The sequence below is a fragment of the Erpetoichthys calabaricus genome, chromosome 18, assembly GCF_900747795.2.
Source record: "Erpetoichthys calabaricus chromosome 18, fErpCal1.3, whole genome shotgun sequence".
Lineage (NCBI taxonomy): Eukaryota > Metazoa > Chordata > Cladistia > Polypteriformes > Polypteridae > Erpetoichthys > Erpetoichthys calabaricus.
The window spans coordinates 16,183,653-16,200,312 of record NC_041411.2 but is presented as its reverse complement, the minus strand read 5'-3'; the positions used below and the strand labels follow the sequence as shown (position 1 = coordinate 16,200,312).

General features: G+C 36.6%; 1 protein-coding gene across 1 annotated transcript; it reads left to right on the top strand.

Moving 5' to 3' along the window:
- The first annotated feature begins 490 nt into the window (after positions 1-490).
- On the top strand, positions 491-9,437 carry gltpa (glycolipid transfer protein a). The gene is made up of 5 exons (XM_028825089.2): positions 491-725; positions 6,979-7,037; positions 7,120-7,253; positions 8,492-8,642; positions 8,880-9,437. The coding sequence occupies exons 1-5, from the start codon at positions 623-625 to the stop codon at positions 9,060-9,062; spliced, it is 630 nt and encodes a 209-aa protein (XP_028680922.1). The 5' UTR covers positions 491-622; the 3' UTR covers positions 9,063-9,437.
- The last annotated feature ends 7,223 nt before the right edge of the window (positions 9,438-16,660 follow it).

Genomic DNA, 16,660 nt, shown 5'->3' with positions numbered 1-16,660 from the left:
AAGGTATATCAATTTTTAAAATCATTCTTATTAAGTAATTTTTAAATGAACATAATTGCACGAACACAGCAACTTTCACTATTATATTTATTTCAACCACAGAAGTGGTCAATTCAGATCCGTCGTTTTTTTTTGTGCTGGGAAGCACTGGACGTCCTTTGCTAACTATTTAACAAATGTGCAGTATTGGTGGTATGCAAAAAAAAAAACAGCCATAAAAATGTCTTATTATGTAGTAGTATCCCAACATAATATACTTATATGTATAAGACATATATCAGAACACACCCATGTTAAAACATACGGTCCTTAGGAACGAACGCCCTAGCATCTTGGTTTGCGGATGAAAGCACAAGAAGCGGGTTCTTTAAACTGCCCCGCCCTTCCAAACTAGGTGGGAACTTCATGCGTTGTTATTGGCCAGCTTTCTTCCATCCCAGCTTGATTCTCCATTGGACGCGCGTACCATTGCGTCAGGACGCCTTCCTCTTCTTTCATTCGCTACTTGCGCGTGAGGAGCTTTCCTCGCGGTTCCGGGTTCGCTGTTTCCCAGTTTGACACTAATTTCTTATTCGTCTCTCGTTCACTGCTGAAGTGGAAAGCAACCTTTTTCAAGCTAACGATGGCTCTGCTAATGGAGCACCAGTTTAAGCAGCTGCCGGCTGACAAGCAGGTGGACACGCGGTCGTTTCTTGAGGCGGTATCCTACCTGCCGCCTTTCTTCGGTAAGGTGAAGGGTAATCTTAGTGTCTGGTAATGGGAGGCCGTGCTTCGGGTCTGTATCTTGAAAAGTGTGCTTGTGTCGAAGCTCTGTAAGATGAGAAACTTTGGCAAGAATAGCTGCCATTGACTGTAACTGGACATATGCTATAATGGAAGATCAATGAGCGAGGTAGAGCAGGGCGTCACCTAGAGCTAGGCAGATCACCGAATTTACACGTACGACTGTTTGGTGAACTAACCTTGGACAGGTTATCTATCACTCGTAAACGACATCATCTTTAGTGCCGCGGTCCCCGAGCAGGTTGAGGAATGGACAGAAATTTCTGTAAGTAGTCTCTTAGATTTGTGCGAAATTGTGGAGTTTGCTGAGAATGTACGGGAAAAGTGGTCATTATCAACATTATGGGAAACATCACTGGTTTTTCTTGCGCCAGGTGAGACTTGTGATTACTGATGATAGTAAACCCTTTAATACTGTTTTTCGTGAACTTTACAAGACTTTTATATGTTACGCCTGTGATTTGCGAACTTATAATGTATGTGTATGCCATCTAAATTTGTGTTAACGTGATCAATAGTCTGTAATGAAGCACTTACTGTATAATATTGTGGTCAGCAAGCTCTAGGATAAGTCATTTAAAATACTACAGTTAAGTAGTTTGTGTAGTAATTCTTCAGACAGTAATCTGCAGCACTGTGTGCAGTGCCACACTTGAGACGGTGCAGTGCATCACCAGTTACACTATGTATGCAAGTTCCATGAGGTATCATTTACAATGGTCTTTGCCAGTGTAGACAAGAGAACAACAAGATTATTTGTAAGTACAATATTTAGGATATTGTTTATTACTGTGGTCTCTGAGGTTATATGATGCTGCAATACTGTGGTCAGTGAGCTCTATAGTAGGAGACCAGTGACCCGAAATACTAGTTGTTAGAATTATGAAATATTAGTTAATTCTGTATGGGGGACATTACTTAAAATTAATATCGTTCATGAATTATCAATGGATAGGGCACAAGCTGGGATTGTGTGTCTAGTCCTTCTGAAGAAAAGGGCGTTTGTGTGTCCGTCCAGTTGCTATGTCTCTGTCATTGCAAATGATGGAGCATCACAATCATTTTTAGTAATAAAATTTCATTGCATTTGTCATTTTAATAGATGGTGAATCCCTTTCCTAATGGCATATAACAGAGACATGCATTGCTTGGTGTACTGCAAACATTAACGCTGTGTTGATTACTTGGATTTCAACCTGTTTTAGATGGGTAGTGCAACTAGTATACTAATATATAGTGCAGCAGGGACACCTGAGACATTACGTATGCTTAGCTATTAAGCTTTCTTTGCAATCATTGGTCTCATGTAAAGTTGTTTCCACTGACTTGTGCACTTGGTATGTCTGAGGGCATTTTTGTTTGTACAATAGGTTACTAATGTCTGCAAAGCTAGAGTCTTTTAATATGGCTTAGATCAGGGGTGGGCAAAGTCGTTCCTGGAGGGCTGCAGGTTTTTGTTCCAACCCAATTGCTTAATAAGAAGCACCGATTGCTCAAGTAACACTTCTGCTTCATTTTAGTCGTCTGATATGATAAGATTTTGAACCCTTATTGCTTATGTTAGTCTTAAACCAGCTATAGTCTCATTTTTTAATTGCTCCTTATTAGCAATAAGATGACAATGATAAATGAAACCATCATACTAAATTTAGCTTGTTTCCATTTACACCTGTGTGTATTTATCAAACATTATTTGGTTTAATTAAATATTTGGAAGGAAAGAAGAGAAAAAGTGAAGAACTGAGAATTACTCATCCGTTTTGGACTTCAAATCATTTGGATGATATCCTTAAAAAGAAAAAATAATTTAGGAGATGAGAATGACCTGACATGGCAGAATTAAAGCACTGACAAGCCATGAAATTAATTTATTGGCAAGGATTGTTTTCTAATTAAGCAACTGGGTTGGAAGAAAAACCTGCAGCCCTCCAGGACTGACTTTGCCTACCCCTGGCATAGATAGTGATTATCTTTTATAGTGTGAACTGCCTAAAGAAAAAAATTGGGGTGGATTTTAAATAAAAATAGACCCCTGTCATTTGAGTTCCAGATAGCGCTGGAAACAGTGTTTGTCTGTATAATTATTGTGCATCAAGGACTTGAACTTAAGATACACAAATGTAAATCTGTTGTGATGCATTTGATTTTATGGAAGATTAAAATGATAACATTACATTCTCAAACTTACATAATACAATCTAGAATAAATCATTGACACAGGGTTCCAACATTTTATCTGTTATATAACAAATAAGTAGATTAGACTTGTCTAGGAGATAAAGTCATTGTCCAGTTAATACAAATTGATTATTTCATTCCTCACTACTGACTCTCTGATACTCTGACTGACTTGACCTAAAAAATTTCAGACCTGTACTGCGATTGGATTCTTTTTGTGTATAGTGTAGGCAGAATAAATAAATACACTATAGAAAGGCAAATTAACTCAATTTAAAAATTATGATGAGGGGACGTTTTATAACATATAGTTGCCATTTCTCAGTGCTATCTGATTTTAGTACTCTGAATGGAAATAGAGGTGACGCCTGGTTACATGGTGCCTCAAGAAGTTTAGTAAATAGTTGGCAAGGGTTTAAGATAAAACATATAAGTATAAGGCAGAAATTGGAAGAACACGTCCAAATAAAAGAGAAAGCAAAAATATGTATTATTTGAAACAAATACTGTGAATGGCAATCCAAGGGTTTTGTTTTCTCCCTTGGTTTATGAAGTTTTTATGATGAGGGTGGAATCACAGATTGTAACCCTCTAATCAAAGGGTCTCATCTTTATTGGTAAACTTACAGTATTTTTGGAGCACAATAAGCCTATTACCAATTTGACCTGTACTGCTAGTACATTCATGATAAGGGGTGTGTTGGCATAATCCTTGATTTTTGTCCCCCCCTAGTTACAGTAGATTCCAAACTATAGTCAACATAATACTTTTGACATTTCACAAACTGTCATTATTATACATTAGTAACTGTATTGCAAAGCCAATTTGCCTACATTTGTGCTGTGACTGGGTTTTCAGAGTTTCAGCAGGGCAAAAATCGGTTCAGGTTTTTCTTTAAATAATAGCCATTTAAACTTGAAACTGTTCTAGTATGAGTCATTATGTATTTACAGTATGCATGTGTGTGTCCAGAAATGGACTGATGCTCTATCCAAGGTTATCTCCTGCTTCTGCCCTGACCCTTTGCAATTCTGGAATGGGTTATTCAAGTCTGAAAATGAATAGATGGAAGTTTTTATTTTGGCACATGTTAAAGACCATGGAGAGGTAATGGAAATTTTGTTAAAAGGATAAAAATAATGAATGAAAAACGTATTGCTTCTGATTACTCAATTTAAAGAACATGAATGTAAATTAAAATAAATTTCCCAAATGTGCTTAGTCTAGTTTAGGGGACGCAGGGGTCTGGAGTCTATCTTGGTATCACCTAGTATGAGTCAGGAGCTTGATGGATATGGTGCCTGTCTGTTACAGCGCCCTGAATATAAAGTTTTGTATGATTAATAAAACTAGGAATACTACACATAACTAGTCCAACCCAGCTCTCTCCATTAGAGGGTCATTACATGTTGTACATTGGAGGCATTACAAGTAATTACAAACAAATCTATCATAGGATGTCAATGAACACTCATCCATCCATCATTTTTTTTTTAACATTTATGTTCCAATCAATGGTGTACAGGAGCAACCCCAATGTTAGGGACAAGACAAGTACCAATCCTGGACTGGAAGCAAGCCCATCATAGAACTTGACTAATGCACTCACAATCACTTACACAAGGCCAAATTAGATCACTAATGAACCAGTGGGAGGAAATGCAGGTACCCAGAACAACCCCCTTCCCCAGCTCTAAAAAATTCCTATTTCTGTCCCTTAAGAAAACCCGAGTAAAAATTAACAATTTCAGGGGAAAAAGCATACTCCAGAAATGGAGGATGTCTTCTCAGGCCAACTCTGTTTTGGGCAAGCTGGCTGATCTGGTTTGTTTTGTCTCAATGGCTGCCTTGTTTGGCCTTTGTGTCTCCTAAAATACAATAAATTACAGTAACTTTGACATACCAGATAAAGTGTAGCTTAGAATTGAAAATGTGTATGTCCCTCAGCAGATTTGTATTATTCCTTAACTTAGAAAGGTGGGCCCTTCACATCTGTGCATACGGCAAAACTTAACTATTAATCTCCTGATTTGGAATTGTTTAAGAAAAAACTAATGAGCTAAAAGACAACACATGCCTTAGAAAGGTTAAAAAAAAGGTAGAACAAGGGCCACACTCTATTTTATTTCCCGACTACAAGGCTGAAAGGCTTGTTGCATGTTGGAAATTTCCATTCATTTATGTTTGGCAAAGACCAAAAAAAAAAAAAACGCACACACAAAGCAGGAGGTGATATTCGATACATAATCAGACTTTCATTTAGTAGATGCAATTATTTGCTGTGAGCAGGGTCATCTTTTGTCTGTGTGTCTGTGTCAAGCTGCAGCTAACCTGCCACATGCATAATTTAATTTCTATCTTAAATGTACTTTCACAAAATATGGAGTGTGGCTGCTGGCCATGGTATTGGATTGCACCCTCCTTTCAGTATTTTAGCACGTCTCTGTATGGTGGTTTTGTACAAATGTTCAATTATGTATATAACTAAAGTTGCTTTTAAGTAATATCTTCTTTCTGACCTGAGCTTTCAGACCAGCACTAATGTTTTCACCCAGGTCTTGAAAATAAATGATATTATAATACATAGGTTGCTTTGGGTAATAGTTTGAGATTTTGTAATAATTTTGTTTATTCTGTTTGCAGTTTCTGTTAAATTAACAAAAATGGCAAAATAATACTAGAGTTTAGATTATTTTTTCAAGGCTATTTTATGTCAAATTGTTTTTCATAAAGGGAAATAAAGTAGATGAATAGACAAAAACATTTCAAACTGTTTCACTGCAAAGTAAATAATATTTCAAGTGTTTCAACATCATAATGTGAATAACAGAATGTGATCACCTGACATCCTTTCTTGGTTTATCTCTGTCTTGCTGTTGATAATTGGGATTGGTGTTTCTATGACTAGAGGAAAAGTCAGACTCAGAAATTTGAAGAAGATGGATAGAGAACCTATCTGGCACATTTCATTTTCATTACCCAACTATTTAAGATTATGATTTTTAATGGTGTAAATAAAGAAAATCACTGCTGACCTCAGGAAGCAGATTAGATTGGCATAACTCTCAGTGGTCTGGGTGGGACAAAGCACATAGAATGTGCAGTGCAAAGGGAACAGAATACAAAAGCAACTATGAGAAAGAAAGAGAGCATTCAGAAAATGCATATGCCATTAAGTGAGCTAGACAACTGGAAACAGTGAGTTTACTCAGGCTCATACAACAAGCTCCCTTTTGCTAGTATTAAAAGAATCTTTTCTCTGTCCACAGAGCTGACACACTAGATGGTACTGGTGGTATTTGAGAACCTCTGTGATGAGATATTAATTCAAAGATAAACAGTTTCTTTATCCAGAAGGACATATCTTGTATAACCCTCAAATATAGTTGTACTAATTACCTTTCTCTTTAAATATATTTTTCTACACCTCTGTATAGAGAAATTAGCCATCTATCTTCATATGCATACATACATACATACATACATTAATTGATCAGAGATCACATAGAATGCACTTAAAGTGCATCCTCTCAACCAACATGAATCAACAGGTGTTTTTTCAGTCATCCACTATCCAGCGTTTGTGTTCCCTATTTCACTGCAATTACATCTTTTTTCCCCCACTCATTGGAGTAGAAGTCATTTGGGTCACTTTGTCATTACTGCAGTTTCAGATACACTCATGCCATTGCTTTTGTTATCCACAACTATGCAAGTTCAAAGTTTGTTAATCTTTTGTTTTTGCGCTTCTCTCCCTGACTTGCACACAAGTAGATCCAGTGTTTCATGCCTGTCTGTTTTAAATAGTAGATATGTTAAATTGATTTTGCTTTTACTTGAGCAGTTAGTTAGATAAGAAAGGCAAGTGTACCTAATTGAATGGCCACTTATTATGACACTGTATGATAAGTTTTGATTTCCCACAAATGTCCACATTTGTTGATTTGCCTACATCAGAACCTGAATTATGGCATTTCACGTTTTCATTGTGCTTACTGTTGAATTTCTCTGTTTAGATTGCTTGGGTTCAAAGGTATTTTCTCCAATCAAAGCTGACATTAGTGGAAATATTACTGTAAGTATTTCCAGTTTTGCCTCATGCTGTCTACATGTAAACAATTGATGATGTGATTTATTCATAATTATTTTTATTATAGAAAATCAAAGCTGTTTACGATACAAACCCCACCAGGTTTAAAACTCTTCAGCAGATTCTGGAAGCAGAGAAAGAGATGTATGGGTCAGAGTGGCCAAAAGTAGGGGCAACATTAGCACTTATGTGGCTGAAAAGGTGAGTGAATATGTGGTAAGGAGAAGCAGGGTAAACTAGAACTATACCCTTTGACACTTTTATCTAGCTATGGTTTTCTTACAACTGTTGTTTATATTGAAGTTTCTTAATCTCATTTTATGAATAAGATAAAGGGATTTACAAAATGAAATGACTCATTGTGCCTTAAATTGACTGACACATCTTATTTCCTTCAATTGAAATCTATCAAGGAAAGGGAAAAAATGACATGGTGGAAAGGACAAATATCATCCTCCTAATGTTTGTTTGTTTTTTTTTGTTTTTTTTTTGCATATAGAACTAGTTTTCTCAGGATACGTTTAACACATTTATTATGTTTTCCAGTTGGGTTATTTAAATGGTGCATATCTTTCTTTTAGCTATGAGAGAAACTGTCTGACTAGATAATTTTCTCTTGTATGTACTGTTGTACAAGCTTGCTGCCTGGATTAAATGTCGTCACCAAATAGTCCCTGAAAATTGGTGTTTTCCTGTCAACGAAATTGTATTCCATAAAGTGTAAATTAGGCACTGATTCAGCAAGATAACACTGTAAATAGGAAAGCAGCTAAGGTAATGGTGTCTCTTAATCTTATATTCCAATTCTTTCTTCAGTGTTCATGAAGATGTTAGTTTGCAGAAAACACAAACCAGAATTTTATGTGCTGAGTTTTGTAGTGTTACCTGCAGTGCAATTTTACTGATGTGCAGGATGAACTTGGGTTAGGGAAAGAAAGTGGGAATACAATATAATTTCCTTTTACATACATACAGGATGCATTAGATTTCTTCTTTGGTATTTTTTCAGTTTGACCCCTCAAATAGTCGCACTGTGCCAGAGGTTTGCTTGTTCTTCCTTTATCTACATGTGTTTTTAACTGGGTACCATGGTTTCCTCCCATATATTGTGTATATAGTGTTAACTGGTGACACTAAATTAGCCTAGAATGAGAGTGTGCATGTGTATGTTAATCAGTGAAGAAGTAGCCTTCTTATGATTGGTTCCTATCTTTCACCAGATTCTCCTGGGATAATCTGTAGCTCACTAAAACCTTGAAACTGAAGAAAGTGATTTTAGTATATTAATGGAATGATTAATGATTGTGCTGCTAATCGCTTACTATTCGAAACTTTTTACTCTATGAATACCTAACAAAGTGGAATTTAAGTTTGTTCCAAAAATGCATGAATCTCTGAATTTGGGAATCTTTGTGTAATTTATTTTTGTTTTCTGCCAGAGGCCTTAAGTTCATCCAAGTTTTGCTACAAAGTATTGCTGATGGAGAACGTGATGATGCAAACCCTAATCTTATTCGAGTAAATGCCACTAAAGCTTATGAGATTGCACTGAAAAAGTACCATAGCTGGCTGATCCAGAAAATCTTCCATGTGAGTTTGATTTATCTTTATGTAACACTCTTCATTGAACATAAATTGCTTATATATATTTGAAAATCCTCTTTGCAAAACTTAATTTTTTTCCTGCTCTTCATCTTGGTATGAAGACTTTCATATTTTCCTTCTAAAAGAGCCACTTTTTTTCTGTTTTTCATTTCTTTCTGTGACTTTTTACTGATCTTAATTTTTTCCCAATCCCTTTCTCACTTTTTACTCATCTCGTTACAGACAGCTCTTTACGCCGCTCCCTACAAATCTGACTTCCTGAAAGCTCTGTCTAAAGGACGGGACGTCAAAGAGGAGGAGTGCATAGAGAAAATCCGCCAGTTCTTGGTGAACTATACAGCCACAATTGATGCCATTTATGAAATGTACACAAAAATGAATGCAGAACTGGACTACAAGGCTTGATGTTAGGGCTCTGGGGAAAAAACATTCAGATGCCTTAAAAAAAAAAAAACAAAAACAAAAAAAAACTTTCACCTCATTTTCTTTCCAAAGCAATAACTTGGAGACTTCTCTTCCAGCTCTGTGATGGTGGTCTCTTACAAAAGTGAGGGAGAAACTATGATGAGAAGGAACTCAAGTGTTACCTCATGGTACAGTTGGTTTGTTTCCGCCTGATGACAGTTTCATATTCTGTGTCCGGGGAGTGTGGAATATGTTTTCTATGAAGGAAAAAATATCCCCAAAATTCAACCAACATATATAAGGTCTGATCACTGTAGATGGCCTCAGTTTTTTTCAGGAATTGTAAAGCTTTAAGGTTGACTGCCATTTCCCCCCCCCCCCCAAAAAAAGCCTTACATGAAAGTCAGTGTGACTGAAATACTTTCATTTCTGTTTTTTTTTTAAAAGACACATTACTAACTTTTGCACAAATCTAATCAGAAAACAGCTGCGAGGTTGAGGATAAGTGCCGAAAATGGAAGTTTGATTTTACAGCATGGATAAAGTACAGGAAACGTAATTAGCAAATGCTTAGTTATAAAGAATGTGGTCTTATTAGTTGGTTTCTTGAAATTCCAGTTTAAGTTACTATACTTTACTAAAGACAGATCTAATAACAGATCCTGGCCACCATGCTGGAACTTGCTTTAATAAAAATAACCTGTCATTACAGGTACGGCCTTAGTTTAAACAGTTTCCAGAGGTGCAAAAAGGAGCTGACTTCACAGCATTTAAAAACAGAATCTGATCTGGAACACAACAAGAGACTTATTCTCCTTTTTGTGGTTTTTACTTGTAGCTTTATTTTGAACGACTGGTCTGAATTCTACAAGGTACTTAAGCACATGTGCTGCTTAGTTGACTGGTGCAATGTTTAAATATATTTTAAGGCTTACTGGGTATGGTAAGTAATTCTGTTAGTGGTATGGGGATACGTTTGACCTTCCAAGAAGAAAAAGGACAAAAAAGAGCCTAATTTTTAGGACTTTTTTTTTTTTATTCTGGATTTTTCTGGTCTTGCTACAGTGGCATATCACTGAAATAATGTGTTTATTGAGCTATCATTACTGGCACAACAACATTTTTATAGCTTTCAGAACACAAGTGCCTTTTTAGAAAGTGCTGTACATGTATCATGGGTGAGAGAATTCATGTAAAAAGTGTCTAGATAATATTATATTTGACAGAAAAGTTGGAGTACCATTGAACATTTGGAATTTGGCAAGTATGTGTTCAAAATTGATTATATATAAGCATTTTTACAAATAAAGTGCAGGTTTACATAAAAAAGGAAATAATACTTGCTTTCAAGATTATTAATTGTGTTACATTGGTAGATTAAGATTTTTTTTAAATAGTTGACAGTTTTTGCTGAGCAATTTTATATATTACTTTCCACTTCAGAGTGCTAATTTGGAAAGTGGGTTAAGGGTAATGAGACTTACTTTGATATCATGCAAGAAATTAGATTGATTTTTTTAAACTTCATATAAAGAATGACAAATGTTACTTTTGTTCTTAATCACTAGTAAAATGACTGATTAACCATTATATTGAAACCAGGTTATATAAAGAAAAACACACGCACTAGTTCTTGGTGATTATATATAAGAAATGGTTTAGTTGGAAATAGCACATTGTTAATCGGAATTTACATTCACATTTCACAGAAGAATTGTGTTCTTATTTTGGCAGAAAAATGCAGTAAAGCCTTTTTCAATTTTGTAGAATACAAATGTGGTGCATTTTAGTACAACTAATTCTGTTTGCAGCAGAAACATGTAAACTACATTGTTGATGAAATATTCACTCTTACTTTTTATCCAATTAGGTTCTAATTGTAGAATAATATGTATGTTTAATTGTAATTGAATGTCTAGATGGTGGCTTCAAAATCTGGAAACAGCAACTGTTCAGTATGTTATTTTATAGAATGAAAATGTTTTCATTTATAAAATGTTATGTTCTGATGTTACTTTGTCATCCTACAATAAACAATTGATGTACTAGTTTAAGTTCCCCAGTAATGTTCAGCAGCTGTAAAAATCATATTCTACCCCCAAAAAATTATTTAGATATAATATCAGAACCCTATTTGATCTTCCCTACTAGTGTCTATATCTTCCAAAGCTGAAAAATATTCTTTTTAAAAGTTACTATGCTTATGAATGATGTTCAAGTGAGTAATGAAAAGGCAAGAAAAAATGGAACACAAGAAGCCAAAGTTAACGGACATTTCCACTGAGTGATTATATGCACTTGAGATTTGGGTTTTTGTTTCACACATGCATAGGTAGAAACTTATTGCTGTCAGGATAGTATTTTCACAGCATTTTTCTTAATTTTACTATAACAAGGCATCTATAGACTCCACTCACCAGCTGAGTGGCTGGGGTTGGGGTGTTTCTAAATTTAAAAGGACATTGTATTATTGCATTATCTTGTGCTTAGTGTTTGATGAAGACACAGCACCACAGTTTTATGTAATATTTTTTAATAGTTAAGGGAACTTGTGTAGCCAGCTGTGGTTGTGCAGTATGGTGTAGAAGGATGGGTAAAGTTTTGTAATGTTTGTTCCATCATGGATTCATCAGCAGGTATATAGGTGTAACTACTCAAATTCTTGTGACATGGTTAATTAATAAAACAATGTTCAACAATGAAAATTGTTTTTTTTAACATAATGGTGACAATACAGCAGACAAAACAACTACTTATAAAATTATGCACAGTTCTTGTTAACTACTAATTGCCAATATCTACAGTATTAAAGTTTCAGGCATTCCAGTACTTTAGATAGATAAATAGATAGATAGATAGATACTTTAAATACAGAGTATTAGGTTTTGGCAGTGAAGCCAAGGCCATAGATTAGGAATCCATAAGGTTGCTATTACACTCCCTTTCCTGACAAGCTGACAAGTTACTTAACCTGCCAGTCCTCCAAATGATGAAATATACAAACAACTGTATTATGCACACATGATTTCTAATTTGACTGGGACAAAAGCGGAGTCTCTCCCTGCTACAGAGAAGGTTTGTAGTTTTTTTTTTCTCTGTTTTTTCTTTGCTCGTGTTTTTTTTTTGTTTTATTTGGCCTGCACCTCTGCTTCATTGTAGGCTTTCATACAAAATACTATACATTTGTGTACAAGAGTGCAAAGATGTAACCGGGAGGCAATTATGCATATCTGAAAAATCAACTCATTAAGCAATAAGCTAAAGTTTAGTTTCAAATGGAAATTACTCTTCTTTTTTAAATTGTTGATGTGGAGAAAAGGTTTTGTCCTGATGACATTTCTCCTGCTTACAAAACTGACTCAAAGGTCAGAACACAACATTGGTATTAGGATTTAATAACAAATGCTGACCAGTCAAATGTGCAGTTTTTCGAACAAAAGAAAAAAAAAGGTAACAAGTAAAGCGTAGTTTGTAACACATTAAATTTTATAATATATAACACATTTAGTTACTTTTTTGTAAGTATTGAATAATGCAACAGTTACTTTTAAAAGTAATGTTCACCACACTGTTTTTTTGTTTTTGTTTTTTTTTAATGAAACTAGGTATCTGCCTTGACCAGATTACTCTCCTAATTCTGGCCTTGTGTATAGACACACAACACACTCACTGATTGTGATCAGCCTGGGAAGTGAACCCAGCTCCCTTAAGCTGTAAGGTATCAGTGTTGAATAGTGTTCCATCACACAGCCTACATATAAGAACCATCCATCCATCCATTTTCCAACCCGCTGAATCCGAACACAGGGTCGCAGAGGTCTGCTGGAGCCAATCCCAGCCAACACAGGGCACAAGGCAGGAACCAATCCCGGGCAGGGTGCCAACCCACCGCAGGACACACACAAACACACTCACACACCAAGCACACACTAGGGACAATTTAGAATCACAAATCCACTTAACCTGCATGTCATTGGACTGTGGGAGGAAACCCACGCAGACACGGGGAGAACATGCAAACTTCATGCAGGGAGGACCCAGGAAGCGAACCCGGGTCTCCTAACTGCGAGGCAGCAGCACTACCACTGCGCCACCGTGCCGCCCCATATAAGAACCAATAAGTTCTAAATTTCGTAATTATGTGTTGTGTTCCATCCTCAGTAATTGTAATCTCATTTTGTACTTGCAACTCTGCAATCCATGATAGAATGAAACCATAAATATCAAAAATTAATAACTGGTATCCTACAATTAAAATCTACACTCAACAGGACAGTGAAATATTAAACATTTGTAAAAATAACTGGTTCTGATCTAATCTTTACCATTCTGCTGTACAGCTGCTTGGGTAGGGAATGGGTGGCTAGGGTATTAGTCTCAGTTTTTATCTTCAACAGAAATAAAAGCAATACCTTACCACCTAAGTTCAGAAAAAAATGAATTATTGTGTGTTAAATACAAACATTTGTCAGATTCTTGAGTATGGACTTAATATATTCTTCTATTTAGTCCCCTTCAAATTGAACTATAACTATTTCATTCAAACTGTCAAACAGATATGGATGAGCTGAAACAGGCATGAATCTGCACTAGCCATCCATATTCATTTATAAGTTCAGCCAGCATCACCTGAACATATGATAGATAAATAAAATACATGGTGTGTGGAAAAAAAATAGTGGACAAAGTCTGCAGGTAAAGTAACTGCAACTGAGCACATGCAGTAAAAAGCAATTTGATCAGAAGCGTTTTTACATTTAAATGTCAATCATATACACATACCATATTCCAAAAGCCAGGGAGTTGTCAGATTTGTTTTTTTCAAATTTAAATAGATATATTAACTGCTAGAAAGTACTTTATTGATCCCAAGGGTAAACTGCAATGTTTAAGCAGATCATACATATCAGCAGATGAACACAAATACTAAAGTCTAAAAGGAAAATAAATGTTTCAATAACTTACTGTATTTAAAAGCAACAATACAATACTGGGTGATAAGACTGTTATTTAAGATTGAGCGGTCCTGGGCTCAAGGGCACACAGGATGTTGAAAGCTGGCACTTATACTGTCATCTTGAGTTCAAATTATTGTGGTACTTTAGTAAGGGGGGTATATATAGAATTTTTAGTTAATTTTTTCAGTTAAAATATGATTTTTTACAACTTAATACAAGATATAGTTATTAATATATGATCATTTTTACAGTTTAACTGAAAATGTTAACTAAAATTTCAATACCAGCTAGCATCTTTGTCATGTAAGCCATATCACAAAATTGTGATCAACTGATAGTTTGTGTTCCTTTACCTGGGTTTCTATATGCATACAGCCTCAGAAATTACACACACACTGGTACTATGTACACCTCTGAGAAATTTGTGTTTTTTAGCATGGTGTTCATTATCGAAAAATCCATAGGTAGTATGGAATACCAATCACAATGCATCATTAGGATTCCCTGCTTGTGTCTCTTACCATTCCACAATTGAGTACTGATGTCTCCCAGTAGAATTACAGATTAAGCTTGTACCTTTTAACATGGAAGCCACAGCCACTTAGAAGATTAAATACTCCCTATAAGAGAGTAAACAAGTTGTAAGCTTTCTGTTCAACCTTTTGAAAATACTGCAATTTGTAAGAGATAGAATTACACTGTGTTCTGGTACAGGAAATCTCGTCAAATCTACAACCACACATTAAAAAAAATTAACTATATATTACAGTAAACTAATAGCAGCAGAATTGACAATAAGTACTGTAAATATAGTTAGAAACTGTACATGGAAATAACAGTAAGCTATTGTTCTCACTATATTACACTAGTGTATAGTTGACAGTAAACTAACCCAGCCACAGGGGATGCACAAACCAGTGTGTTTCTTCGTGCCAGTCCCAAGCCCGGATAAATGGGGAGGGTTACATCAGGAAGGGCATCCGGTGTAAAATTTTGCCAAATCAATATGCGGACAACAATACAAATTTCCATACCGGATCGGTCGAGCCCCGGGTTAACCACGACCGCCACCAGTACTGTTAGCCAACAGGGTGCTGGCGGAAATTGGGCTACTGTTGGCCGAAGGAGAAGAAGAGGGGGAGATGTGTCCAGAGGCAGGAGGAGAGCAGGAAAGTAAATAGAGTGGAACTGAGGGTAGAAACTTGGAATGGTGGCAGTATGACTGGTAAGGGGAGAGAGTTAGCAGATATGATGGAGAGAAGGAAGGCTGATATATTGTGCATTCAAGAGACTAAATGGAAGGGGAGTAAGGCCAGGTGGATCGGAGGTGGATTCAAATTGTTCTATCATGGTGTGGATGGGAGGAGAAATGGGGTAGGAGTTATTCTGAAGGAACAGTATGTCAAGAGTGTTTGGGAGGTGAAAAGAGTGTCAGGCAGAGTAATGATTATGAAGCTGGAAATTGGAGGTGTGATGATGAATGTTGTTAGTGCATATGCACCGCAAGTTGGGTGTGCAATGGGTGAGAAAGAAGATTTTTGGAGTGAGTTGGATGAAGTGATGAACAGTGTACCCAAGGGACAGAAAGTGGTGATTGGAGCAGATTTCAATGGGCATGTTGGTGAAGGGAACAGAGAAGACGAGGAAGTGATGGGTAGGTATGGTGTCAAGGAGAGGAATGAAGAAGGTCAGAGGATAGTGGATTTTGCCAAAAGGATGGACATGGCTGTGGTGAATACGTATTTTAAGAAGAGGGAGGAACATAGAGTTAGGTACAACAGTGGAGGAAGATGCACACAGGTAGATTACATCCTATGCAGAAGAGTTGACTGAAGACTGCAAAGTGGTGGCAGGGGAAAGTGTAGTTAAGCAGCATAGGATGGTGATCTGTACTATGATGTTGGAGATCAAGAGGAGGAAGAGAGTGAGGGCAGAGCCAAGGATCAAATGGTGGAAGTTGAAAAAGGAAGACTGCAAGGTTGAGTTTAGGGAGGAGGTGAGACAGGCATTGGGTGGCAGTGAAGAGTTACCAGACAGCTGGATAACTACAGCAGATGTAGTAAGGGTGACAGCAAGAAAGGTGCTTGGTGTGACATCTGGAAAGAGGAAGGAAGAAAAGAAAACGTGGTGGTGGAATGAGGAAGTACAGGAGAGTATACAGAGGAAGAGGATGGCAAAGAAGAAGTGGGATAGTCAGAGAGATGCAGAAAATAAACAAGAGTACAAGAAATAAGGTGCAAGGTGAAGAGAGAGGTGGCGAAGGCTAAAGAAAAGGCGTATGATGAGTTGTATGAGAGGTTGGGCACTAAGGAGGGAGAAAAGGACCTGTACCGATTGGCTAGATAGAGGGATAAAGCTGGGAAAGATGTGCAGCAGGTTAGGGTGATAAAGGATAAAGATGGAAACGCAATCACAAGCGAGGAGAGTGTGTTGAGCAGATGGAAAGAGTACTTTGAGAGGCTGATGAATGAAGAGAACGAGAGAGAGAAGAGTTTGGATGATGTGAAGATAGTGAATTAGGAAGTGCAACGGATTATCAAGGAGGAAGTAAGGACAGCTATGAAGAGGATGAAAAATGGAAAAGCTGTTTGTCCAGATGACATACCTATGGGAGCATGGAGGTGTTTAGAAGAGATGGCA

Coding starts and splice junctions, on each gene's coding strand:
- gltpa (XM_028825089.2), top strand. CDS start 623: ATGGCTCTGCTAATGGAGCACCAGTTTAAGCAGCTGCCGGCTGACAAG. Junction 7,038..7,119: donor ACATTAGTGGAAATATTACT/GTAAGTATTTCC, acceptor TTTTTATTATAG/AAAATCAAAGCTGTTTACGA. Junction 7,254..8,491: donor GCACTTATGTGGCTGAAAAG/GTGAGTGAATAT, acceptor GTTTTCTGCCAG/AGGCCTTAAGTTCATCCAAG.